At 44.9% G+C, this 12211-nt stretch overlaps 1 protein-coding gene across 12 annotated transcripts in view; it reads right to left on the bottom strand.

The window, feature by feature from the left end:
- Positions 1–12211, bottom strand: part of ABCA4 (ATP binding cassette subfamily A member 4) — a 79102-nt gene that overhangs the window by 61059 nt on the left and 5832 nt on the right. For 9 of the 12 annotated variants that reach the window (XM_014583050.2, XM_014583048.2, XM_014583046.2 and 6 more), the window contains exons 4-7: positions 9797–10018; positions 7784–7988; positions 3414–3479; positions 867–956 (exon numbers count right to left, since the gene is read on the bottom strand). In XM_014583050.2, coding sequence (XP_014438536.1) covers positions 867–956; positions 3414–3479; positions 7784–7988; positions 9797–10018 — 583 coding nt within the window. Of the gene's footprint in view, positions 1–866; positions 957–1246; positions 1424–3413; positions 3480–7783; positions 7989–9796; positions 10019–12211 lie in introns of those variants that run through there. The other 3 variants (XM_014583045.2, XM_014583044.2, XM_014583051.2) reach the window with 3 other exon arrangements.

The following is a 12211-nucleotide window of genomic DNA, read 5'->3' as shown; positions in this document are numbered from 1 at the left end:
AAAACCCCACTGGTTTTTCTATTTGTACCTCCCAGCCTTGCCTATAGCTGAGGTGGAACTAGTCCCCCGCTTCCTGGTTTCAGCTCTGTCATTCCACTCTGGGAGGAGGGTCTTCTAGCAATGCTGCTAATTGTAAACCAGCTCTGTGAGGGACTGAGGGCCTCTTTCCTCAGCTTTGAAATGGCACCTGGAGTGGGCCAGAGGCACAGAGGCCTGATGCTCTGTCTCTCTAAACCAGAGTACGGTGGTACAAGCACTGTAGCACCCACAGAGAAAGGCATATGCTTAGGGAATGAGAAACCTTGGGAGGGATGCAGAAATGTTTCAGGAGCAAAAACCAGGGATACGGCACTTATACGCCCGGTCCACCAGTTCAGGAAGTCTCAGGTGACTTCCACGGTCAGGAAAGGCTTTTTTGATGGCTTGAATGAATGGGCTTCCAGATTTGCAAACCACAAGTGAAGTGCGGTGAGCTCCACTAGGCTCTCTTTCCCCCAGTGCACAGAAGCATTTATTTTTGTCTTTCCTTATAGCTCATATCCGCTTGAAGTCCCAGTGACCCAAGTTATTGTTCTAGCTAAATCCTCGGAAGTCAGCACATTTGTGTAAGTCACTTGGGGTTTGCCTAACAAGGGCACAAACACACTACATACTTGGGGTTTGCTTTCTCCAGGAAAAATGTGTTAATGTCTGGCTGGACCATTCACTCTGCGCACATGCAGCAGGACCCTTGAGAAAGGATCAGGTTTAACAGTTGTCAATAGAGCCAGTCTCCATTTCACCAGTCAGGAGGTGTTTTGCTCCGGCCTTTCAGTGGTCAGAGCCCTTTCCTCACCTCTGCTTTGCTTTCTTTATTGGGTTTTTACCATGCATTCCTCCTGGGCGTTCGGGATCCTCCATTTCCTCAGTTACAGGCTCAGTCTTTTCCAGGGCCCTTTCTTCTCTGGTTGAACACCCTGCAGCAACCAAAGCTAGCATTAGTCTCCAGTGAGAGGTGAGAACCAGCAAGGCAAGAAAGGAAGGGAGAGGCCAAGGAGCCAAGTGAATTTCCTAGCAGTGGGGAGACAGAGCTCCCTCAGCAGGCCAAGTCAGCATCCCCTGAGGGGCCTGGCCCAGCCCAGTCCATCCAGAGGGCCCCCATCCTGTGACCTGTGGCTGGTCTGTGAAGTATCCAAGCACGATTGTGCATCACTGCCAAGCCCAGAGGGAGTTTTGTAGCCAGAATTTCAGACCTGGAGAATTTCACCTCATCCTCTTACGTGCCAGGCGGGGCCCTCCATGGCAGAGACCGTGATGCACAAAAACAGAGTAACGAAACCAAGACTGGATTTGCAATGGGTGTGTTTCAGTCCATCACTGGTGCTTTTCATTCCAATCCAGATATGTCAAAGTCCATTCGAGGTGGTCTGATGGCAACCAGCTTATCAATAACATACAGCTTGAGAAATGGCTTCCCTGAGAAATCCACCTATGTGGGCATTCAGGTATCTAGAATTAACACCAGGGTGCAGCCTAGTAGAGGTACCGGCTTAGACCAACTGCGAAGTGTAGTGTAAAATCACGCCGTCCCCAACACTTTTTTTTTTTTTTTTTTGTAAATTTGGCATTTGGTTTAAAAGGATATTAAGACATCCTGGAAGGGGAAAAGAAGCTGGACCAGCCAGCCAGACAGGAAAGTAGGGCCAGGAGGGAACCACTGTTGCCAAGCAGCTAAGGGCTCTTGGCCTCAAGTGCACATCCGTGAACAGGGCGGGTATTAGAGCAGCAGCCAGCCGGGGCTTTCCGTCCATGCCGCCCCCTATAGGTTTGCAGGAGTACTTGCAACAGCAGGTAATGGGCCTGGTGACCAGCTGTGTGCCACCTCTACTACTTCTTTTTCTGCTCCCTACAGGATGTTTGCATGATTCCCCCACAATTCCTTGGATCGCTTTATTAGTTATCATACTGCACTAATGTGTAATAAAATAGCAAGGGAAATATCCCTCTGAAGAATTGAGCCATTGGAGTGAGCTCCTTGCCAGGAAATCTGTGTCTGAGTTCCAGATGTTGTCCCAAGGGACCAGTGGAAACTTGGACAAGGTATTGGATGTCTCTTGGGTCCATTTATTTCATCAGTGAAAGGAAGGGGTTAGGAGAAGAAACTCAGTCTTCTCTGACTTTAGAGAATTTTAGGAATCTCTTTCAGTCTAGCCCATGAGAAAGGTGAAAAAAATGTGGCTCTGTTAGCAAAAATATATGTGATTCACTTTTGAAGGGACACATTTGTCTTTTTTTTTTTTTTTCCTCAAGAGGCAGAATGTCTGTTGGGATTGTAAACAGAGAAAAAGGCCTACAAGTCTTATATGCAAGTATCTGCTTTGACATTAAAAGCACTCAGGAACACACTCCTGGGCTGAAATTTTCCATTTATGATGGGATTACAATTTCATTATAGTAGAAGTTTTAAAGTTACAGAGAGACAAGATGGACAAACCAATATAATGGAAAAAAAAAAAAAAAAGAACGTAGCTGTTGAAGTGCTACTTGTTTCAACCATTAAAAACAAAAACAAAGAAACCTGGCCCAAGTCTTTTAAGACCTCTAGACTAAACTCCTAGAGAAAGAAAAATCTGTCTTAGTGCTCAAAGGGTAAATCCTGGTGCAGGACCAATAATATTAAGCAAAAAGGGGGTAGGCGAACAACAGCTTGGAACGTTAATTTCTGTTGCTTCTAGAACCTCTGAACTCTAGGGGAGTCCCTAGCTCTTAGCTCCAGAATTTTGACTCCCTCAGACCTCAAAAAGAGTCTGTGCTTATCCTCATTTCTCAAACGTCAGGCTTCCTCTTTTTTTCAGTAGGAAAGGTAAATTTTACCTAAGTGCATGGTGGGCAAATGCCCTTGTAGCCTTCTTCAATCACAAGAAAGATTAATACCAGAAGAGTTGAGAGTATCTGCCTTGATGATCAATAGTTCTTTCTCAGTCTCTGGATGAGACCTCATCTTGGGAGAATGAATTAATTTTTATTTTGAAAAACTGGAGAGGACTCAAAAGACAAGAAGAGACAGCAGGAGACAGATGCAAAGGCTCGTTTTCGATTCCCTGGATCTCTGCTAAATGAAAAACTTGCAAAAGTAATTTGAACCCTGAAGTGGTGTGACATTCTTTTAGTAGGGTGACATAATCCATCGGGACAAGCTATGCAGGACACAAGAGTTTATCAATTCTCAGCTACTCCCTCTGACCCTTAAGACAAGGGGGTTCCCGGAGTCTGTGATGCTGCATTGCAGGGGCAGAGCCTCCAGGGGGCAGCTGCCTTATCAGCAATCACACGATGTGAAAGGTCACCTCTGCAACCCACACACCTCCTGTGCATGGCCCAGGGAGCTAGTTTTTAGCATTAAGTTTTTAAAAATTCAATACTTAATAACTCACCTTCACCTCCAAGCCAATAAGACTCTTGTAGAAAGAAGAACCAAGGAAGTGGGGTTCCATAGTCCCCTAAAAATAGGCAAATAAAGAGACAAAGCCTAAGTAGTTTCTCTGTGTCTCCTTGCCATGATTCTATAAGATCTAAATCTTATCTAGCTGGACCTCAAAGAGTAATTACAGATATTTATAGTTCAGAAACCATTAAACGGCTATCCATAAAGACTACTTCTTTCAATGTTTTAACCCAAAAGGTCATATTTTTGTGTTATCAGCACTCCTGAGGTAGAATATCTTGGTTGACATTAGGTTGCCAAGAAAACATTTCAGTCAATAATTAAATAATGTCCATTTTCACTAATTGCCAGATAATAGTAAGGATGATAAACACTAATATTTGTTGGATACTCTTTCTGTGGTGGGCATTGCTGTAAGCACTTGCCATGTGTTAATTAATTTAATATTCAAAATAACTCTAGGAGATAGGTAGTAATACTTTTCTTGTGGATAAAAAACGGGAGGCATCCAGAGTTTGAACCATCTGCCCTAGATCACAGCTAATTAATCATAGAAATGTAGAATTCCAACACAATTATCAATTATTCTGGTTCTAATATCACTATTTTTTTTTTTAATATGGCTATAGGGCACATGTGCTCGCTGGAGAAACAGAGAGAGAGAAAAAGAGAGACAGAAAGCGAGAAATCAGTCCCTGAGGGGATGGACACGCTGCGATCCCTTCTCTTCCATTTTCCGCTCAGGATTTCAGGCACATATGCATATGCGGCCTGCTTGAGTTTCAAGCTGCCAGGTCCAGGACTCAAACCATGGTCAGCCATATGGGAGTCCAGCGACATAACCACTATGCCATCTGCTGGTCCCATAATATCACTATTCTTAACAGTCCACCCTCCCCACTTGACCGTCCTAACCCATTTTACTGGATCCATCTGGGCTACAAGAAAGACTCCAATATTTCTGGTGTAGTTCTCTTAGCAAATTTTGTTCCCTGCAGTCTTGATTTTGGCAAACACTATCTGCTTTTTTAATGGTTGTCACATATTTCATGACACCTCTGGGATTGGGTAGTAGGAAAGATAGATCCAGCCCTGCCCTGAGGGAGCTGGCATGAAACCACTAGACTGTCCTCGAGTGAGGCAGGCCTGGGCCCATCACTTTTACCACTCTATCCCTGAACCCGGACCTACTGAGCCTTACTCACAGGTGCTGCTCAGCAAATAATTGATGTACAAATGAAAGCTTTTGCTTGGCTGAAATAAAGCTCTAGGATTATGCTCAATTTCAATTTTAATACAACTAATTTTTTACTTATTGTATCTCTTTTCAATGACTTGGTGAGATAGAAAAAATTCGAGCAAGTTCAAGTGTCCTGCTCCCACCCATGCCGCTGGGTTGAATTATGTTCCCTCTAAAAAACATGTGTTTGGGTCTGTGTTACAACACGAAATATGCCTGGTCTTTTGATATAACATAAAATATGCTTGATCCTTATTCCCAGTTCTTGTACAGGGCACAGATCTCTCACAATACTTGCAATTTCCTGAGTGATAGGAGCTTTTTTCTTTTTAAGAGAGTTTTTTGTTTTGTTTTGTTTTGCTTTGCTTTGCTATAGGTCGTGTGCCCTTGCCAGAGAGACAGAAAGCGAGAAATCACTCCCTGGCTGGATGGCCACACCACAATCCCTTCTCCTCTATTCCCCTCTCAGGATTTTGGGCATGCACACACACATGCCTGGTGTGTATTTAAGCTACTGGGTCCGGGATTTGAACTGTGATTGATTACATGGGAGTCCAGCAACGTAATCATTATGTCATCTGCTGGTCCCTGGAGCATTTTTTATTACTTATAATGGGCCCCTTTCAACCACCATGCCTAAATTTATGTTAATAAGGCACATGGGGCAGGGACATTATTAGGGCCCCCTCTGAGGACTGGTTACCAGAAAGACCAAACATACAAAGAGAAGAGAAGAATCTTTTTCCTCAACCTCTAACCTGCAGGGGGTGGGGGGTGGGCACGGCTGGAGATTGGGTTATAACAACTCTTGAACAATAAGAAGCAGAACCCTTCCAGGTTAAGTAAACACATCAAAGTGCTGGGGAAAGGGAGCGGCCAGAGAGGGAATGGAAACACCCTAGTCATCTCTTGCCTTTGGCTCTTTTCGATTTGTGTCCTTTTCTATAAAACTGTGATTGTAAGTAGAGTACTTTTCTAAGTTCCATCAGTCATCCTAGCTAATTATTGAACTGGTGGGAGGGACGTGGAGCCCCCAAATTTGTAGATGACTGGACAGAAGTATGGGGAGGCTGGACACCACCATTTGAAGTGGGAGTGTCTTATGGGACTGAGCCTGGAGGCTGGAATACTTCTCAATAGTGTCAAAACTGAACCGACACCCCGCTGATGTCATAGAATTAATTGGCGTCAGAAGAAAACACATCTAGCATCAGAAGTAGTGTAGGGGACTAGACCCATGGCGTAGTGGTTACGGAGAAAAAAATCCATGAGGATCCTAACCCAGAAGGTGGCCTTGTTTGGAAAAGGGTCATTGCATATATGATTGGTTAAGATGAGATGAAGTAGGGTGGGCCCCTAACCCAATACAACTGGTGTTTTTGTAAGAAGACAACCATGTAAAGAAGATACACACTGGGATCAGCATATGGCGTAATGGCTCTGTCGCTGGACTCCCATGTAGTCGACCTTGGTTCTAGTCCTGGACCTGGTGGCTTAAACTCACACGAGGCACATGTGTGTGTGTGCCCAAGATCCCGAGGGAAGAATGGAGGAGAAGGGATTGTGCCCCCCCCCCCCCCCCCCCGGAGGCCGGGGGTGATTTCTCGCTTTCTCTCCATTTTCTGGCGGGCACATGCAAAAACCTCTTAAAAAAAAAAAAAAAGACAGTTACACACTCAGAGAATGCCATGTGTCCATGAGGATTGGAGTGATGCATCTATGCAACACAAGCCAAGGAATGCCCGACCGCCACAAAACTACTGGAAGCTGGAATGAAGCAAGGTTGGATCCTTTTTCTAAAGGTTTCAGAGGAAGGATGGCTCTGCCAAAACCTTGGACTTAGGCTTTAACCCTCATAACTGTGAGATATAAACTTCTACTGTTTTAAGTCACTTGGTTGTGGTTAGTCCTAGGAAAGGAATACACTCATGCAGTTAGGATTCAAACACGGGCATCCTGGCTCAGTCTAGTGATCTTTCTTCTATATGAAGTTGCTGCCTATTTATTTCTGCCAACCAAGGCTGCCCCGAGATGATCTGAGAGTCATGAGTGTGTCCCTCTCAGGGACCCAGTCCAGCCTCCTTCTCCTCTGCCTGTTCTTGGCCACAGCATCAAGGACCAGGCCCAACCATCATAGCATAGGGAGATTACTAGGTGGCTCAGAGACCATTTGAATGGAGACGGAACTTATCTAATTAACAGGGAATGCTAATTTGAAGGAAAACATTATTTCCTACAAAAGTAAACATAAAACTGTGCAAATAGCCAATTTTGATTCAAGGACTGATTTCCATGCTGCAGATTAGTTAGATATATGGTCAAGGTCCACCTAATGTCAGGCACTATTCTGGGCACTGGGACTATCACAGTAACAAATAGGCCATGTGCCTACTCTTAGGGGCTCACGTTACCAAAGGTACTGAGTCAATAAATGAAGATACCTCATGTCAGATGGTGATAGATGTTTCCAAAAATAAAGCAGGGTAAGGGGACAGGAGGTGTTTTTATATAGTGATAGATACCTGGAATCTTCAGCCTGGAAAGATCCCAGCAATAAGGAGATATTCGAACAAAGGGAGGAAGTAAGCCTGAAGCCTGGGTGGGATGGCACAGAAACATACTCCTGCAGCAAGAACAGCAGGCGCCAAGGCCCTGAAGAAAGACGTACTTGGGAAGTACGAGGCCATGCGGCTAGAGCAGGGACTTGTGTGGAGAAGAAAAGACATGAGCTGGAGAAGATAGCTGGAAGCCAGATCATGAAGCATCTTGTAGGCCAGGGTTGGAACGCTGGGTTTTACTCTGGATGGGAGGAAACTCCGTTGGAGACATTTGAACAGGAGGACTGACACCATTTGACATAGATTCAGGAAGGTTCTGCACACAGTGCGGTGAACAGGCCAGTAGGGGTAATGGTGAAGGGGGTTTAGACAGGGAAGGTAGTAGAGGTGGTGAGGAGGTCAGATTTGGGATTAGCTTTTAGAGCCAGCAGGATTTTTTTCATAGCTTTTGACTTCTAGATTTAAATTTCAAATGGTGGTTCTGAGAGTACAAACTAAAAGATAAATGGGAAAGGACTGGGAATCTAAAGAATCCTGTATCCCAAGGAGGGAGGCACTTACCTGGAAACACCTGGTCAAGGTACCAAGCAAGCAAGCCGTACAGAGCAGCATCGAAGAGCATCATCTTCATGGACATCAGGAAACTGAAGTCGTCACCTTCCATGGGACTGCTCCCGATGTTGGTCCACTGCAGCCCCAGGCCTTGCTCCTCAAAGCGAACCAGGTACTCAGTGCCAAACCCAAATGCCACAGGCGACAGCAGGCTCTGCAGGGGGCAAGGAGGACACAGAGGATAAGCAGAGGGTCTTTTGTCTGACCAAATAGTACCCAGAGGCCCACAGGGTAGGGAGGAGGCCACCTCAGAGAAGGGTTCAGGCAGCCTTCCCACAACTAGAGAACTCTGGGAATGCCTCTCAGTCCTCAGGACCCCTGCCCAATACTCACTGGAAGTGTCTCATCTGTTCAATGTGATGGGGATGACAAACACCACGTAGTATAACACACCAAAGGACCAAAGGTTCTTATGTTTTCCTTCCTACCTTTTCCCTTCTTCCTACCTCTTTATTTATTTTTTTTAAAGTTTGTTTTCCTCCTTTTGCATAAGAGAGTACTAGAGAGTGACAGACACCTTTGACAGGGTCTCCTCAGACTGAGAACTCCTTCCGGCCCTCCAGCTAATCAGGATCTTGGGTATACGTGCACCTGGTATGCTTCAGGGTGACTTGGGCTCTGAAACTGCAGTTGGCCACATGGCTTCCAGCACTGTAGATCAGTATGCTACTGCCTGTACCACCATGCTGGGCCTCTACCTCTTTCTTAAGATAACTCAGTTCTGAGCAGAACAAAGAAGCTAACTTGAGCTGCTTTGTGAGAGACTTCCAGTTGAAGGGACTACCACAGTGTCAGTTTCCTAGGCCAGGTTTGGGGGGTAGGTAGGAGATGCTCTCATAACCTCTCAATGACCACTACGTTAAAAAAAAAAAAATCTCAGACTGGATCTGCCCCATAGCCTAGTGGTTAAGGAAGCTAGATACCATGACCACAGTTCAAATCCTGGCCCCAGTCTAGACCTGGTCCACAAAACTGCCAGACTTACAAAGTTCCTTGGTGGTTCCACATACCCAGCGAGCTAGCTGTGTCCTCAAAGAACCATCCGTCTACCCAGTGATTACTAAAATAGCCCAGCTCTGCCCACAGGCTGAGTCATAAGGATTTCTTACCACTACCTATTGTGATCCTTTTAGAAAACTGGGTGCTTAAAATAAATGGCAGCAATTAATTTCTTATTTAACATGAGAAATAAAATGCATATGCCCTGGCAGCTTTGGAGCCAAGTTTGAGTCGTGAGAACGAGTCAGGTCTTTCCCCAATGAGAGGAAGGTGGTAGTCCATTCTTGACTTCATAACATAGGGACAGGGCGATTCTGGAGGACAAGGAAAACTACGCCCTCCAGGACCTGAGGCTGATGAGTCTGGGTTAATGAGAGGGTGGAAATGGCCCATTTGAAAACAATTAGCTAAAAGACAGCACCATTAGTTTGGGAATCTGGCACTAAGAGGTCTCTCACGCAATCAAAAGTCAATTTCCAGAGTCCCTTTGTGGCCAGAGAGCCTGACTGAGCAAACTCGTTTCTGCAACCTTTATGCGTGCACTGGTAGAGCATGTAAAAGACACTTGCAGGACTTCTCTGACTCAAGCTCTTTTGAAGTGAAACAAAAGCTTTTAATTAATGGAAACATCTTGACATTCAGTCATGGGGCAAGCTCCTCCTTTCTGACTCTTCAAATAGTAGGAAAAGGAAACTGAGCACAAGTCGCCTGCTTCTTCTCTTGTGGATAAACAAAAAAGATCCATGAGTTGAGCTGGTTTTTCAATGACTTCTCAGGGCAGATTAATCAAGCAGGTGAGTGAGGAGTAACTGTTGGATCCTTAGGATGAAGACCACTCCCCCTTGCCACTGCGCCTTTTAACCTGATGTTAACCTTTTAACCATATGACCCTTTGAACCAAAAGGCAGAGTGGACTTCCTCAGAGGGCAGGCAGACCCTGCAGAGGAAACCCCAGGCCCTCACCACGGCCTGCTTCAGCTCAGCCGTCATCCGGTCCTGCCAGGCAAAGCACAGGATATGCGGCAGGTAGAGTGTGAAGTAGATGACACCGCTGCAGGCTGCTGCCAGGCTGGCCTTGGAGAAGAAGGTGCTGAGCAGGAAGCACTGCATGATTGTAGCAGTGGAGAAAACCGTCAGGAACAGGAAGAGGATGAATGGATTACTGTAGTGTAGGATTCGTCCATGCTGAAATCAAAGAGACCACGTGTCAGTAGTTCCCCCCCCCCCCCCACATCCTACTCACAGAAGTCTTTTCCACCTGCCTCTTGTTAGTGCCTAAATGTCCACAATGTACACTCAATGCGTTGAATGCCTTCAATCCTACAAATTCCTTTTTGTTTCTTTTTAAAATTAGTATTAGAGGGCATGTCTGCTCACCCTAAAGAGAGAAACAGAGAAAGTGAGAAAGAAACCCCAGTGGGATGTCACACTGCAATCTCTTCTCTTCTACTCCCCTGTTAGGATTTTGGGCACACATGCACTCATGCCCAGTGTGATTCTCAAGTCAACAGGTCTGGGGTTTGAACTGCAGTTGACCATGTGAGATCCAGCCACTGTAACTACCATGCCAACAGGGGGCCCCACTTGCCATTTTCTTCTGGGAGAGGTAACACATTGGGTTGCCTATCAGTCCTTAGTAATGTTAAAAGAATTAATTGGGAGACCATCAGGCTGAGACACCTCTGGCATTCTAGATTCCTAAGAAAGCAAACCAAAACCCGATTTAGATTAGCTTAGCTGATCGGAAACCTCCAACTAACCTCTAATTGGGGACTTTCCATTTTATCCAACCAAGTATTTGTCTTTCTTTGGCACTCTCCCAGTGGAGCCGTGAACCACTTATGTGTGATCTGAAGTTGCCCAATTCGTGAGCCTCTATTTGCTCAAATAAACTTTTTAGATTTTAATGTGCCTAATTTTACCTATCAACAGTGATGATTATGGGTTAAGTAAATCCGTCCTTGACAGAAAGAGAGTAGAGTGGAGAAGTATGCCTAGAGCCGGGGAGTAAGACCTGGGTAGCAGGTCTAGGAGTGTCAAAGGACCTTGAATATACACATGATCTTCAACTTAATAGGGGATTATGTCCTGAAAACCCACTGAAAGCTGAAAATGTTAAGTCAAAAATGCATTAGTACACCTAACCTACCGAACATCATAGGTTAGGCTAGCCTGCAGTTTAGCAAAATCATCTAGCACAAAAGCTATTTTATGATAAAGCATTGAATATAGGTCATGCAATCAATTAAATACTGTACTAAAAAATGAAAAACAGGATGGTTTAATGGGTACTCAAAGTTTGGTTTCTACTGAACGTGATGTCACTTTTACACCATCATAAAATCAAAAGATCGTCAGTCTAACCACCATAAATTGGGGGTAGGAGAACCATCTGCACCGAGTACATAGAAACAAGGAGGGGGAGGAATTCACTTCAGAGAACCATTACTACTCGTCCTGGGTCCAGGCCTGCTAACTTGTCCATTTATACTTTTATTCTGAGATTTGCCACTCACATAGATGAAAATATAAGTAATTAATCCAAATTACTTAGAAAGGCCTTGATCCTTCCTATTGATTAATACTATATAAATACATTTCATAGAATCTGTGGAAAATACTCAGTATCTTTCACATTAACTCATGAATTAATCATTGTGGCGATGCAGAAAATCAGACAAAACTAGCAACTTTTGCTACACGAGTTGCTGTCAATTACACTGTAAGATACTATGGGATAAACTGTGACGTCCAGGGACCAGCAGTTGGCGTAATGACTATGTCACTGGACTCCCATGTAGTCGAACGCGGTTTGAGTGCTGGACCCGGTGGCTTAAACCTCACGTCAGGTGCATGAGTGTGCGTGCCCAAGATCCCAAGAGGAGAATGGAGGAGAAGGGATTGCGGCATGGACATCCCTCCTCCCCCAGGGGGTGATTTCTGTCTGTCTTTCTGGCGAGCACACGTGCCCTATAGCAAAAAACCCTCAAAAACAAACAAACTGTGATGTCCAAATGTATTTGACCTTCTTGGTTCTCCTTTACTATAGGTATCCTGTGATCACTTCTACCTTTTGAACATATCTCTAAATGAGAGGGTGGAAATGGCCCATTTGAAAACAATGAACTAAAAGACAGTGAAACATAGAAACCATTCCATGCTTTTTCAGAAAAACATTAAAACTGCAAACAGGTTCATATCTTGAAAGGGTTCCTCTCCGTACTAGCAGTCTCTGTCAAGGGCATGTGAGAGTTGAGTGGTACAGACGTGCCATCGGTCTGTGTGGCCACCATTTCTCCTGCTTGCTCTTGTGCCTGCTGGGCCCTGACAGATAAGATTGAAAACTAGGAAAGAAACATAATCAAAGCTGCGCGGAAG

The sequence above is a fragment of the Tupaia chinensis genome, unplaced genomic scaffold (assembly GCF_000334495.1).
Source record: "Tupaia chinensis unplaced genomic scaffold, TupChi_1.0 Scaffold144016_1, whole genome shotgun sequence".
NCBI lineage: Eukaryota > Metazoa > Chordata > Mammalia > Scandentia > Tupaiidae > Tupaia > Tupaia belangeri.
Note: the sequence above shows the minus strand (reverse complement) of the source record. Positions and strands in the feature narration are given on the sequence as shown.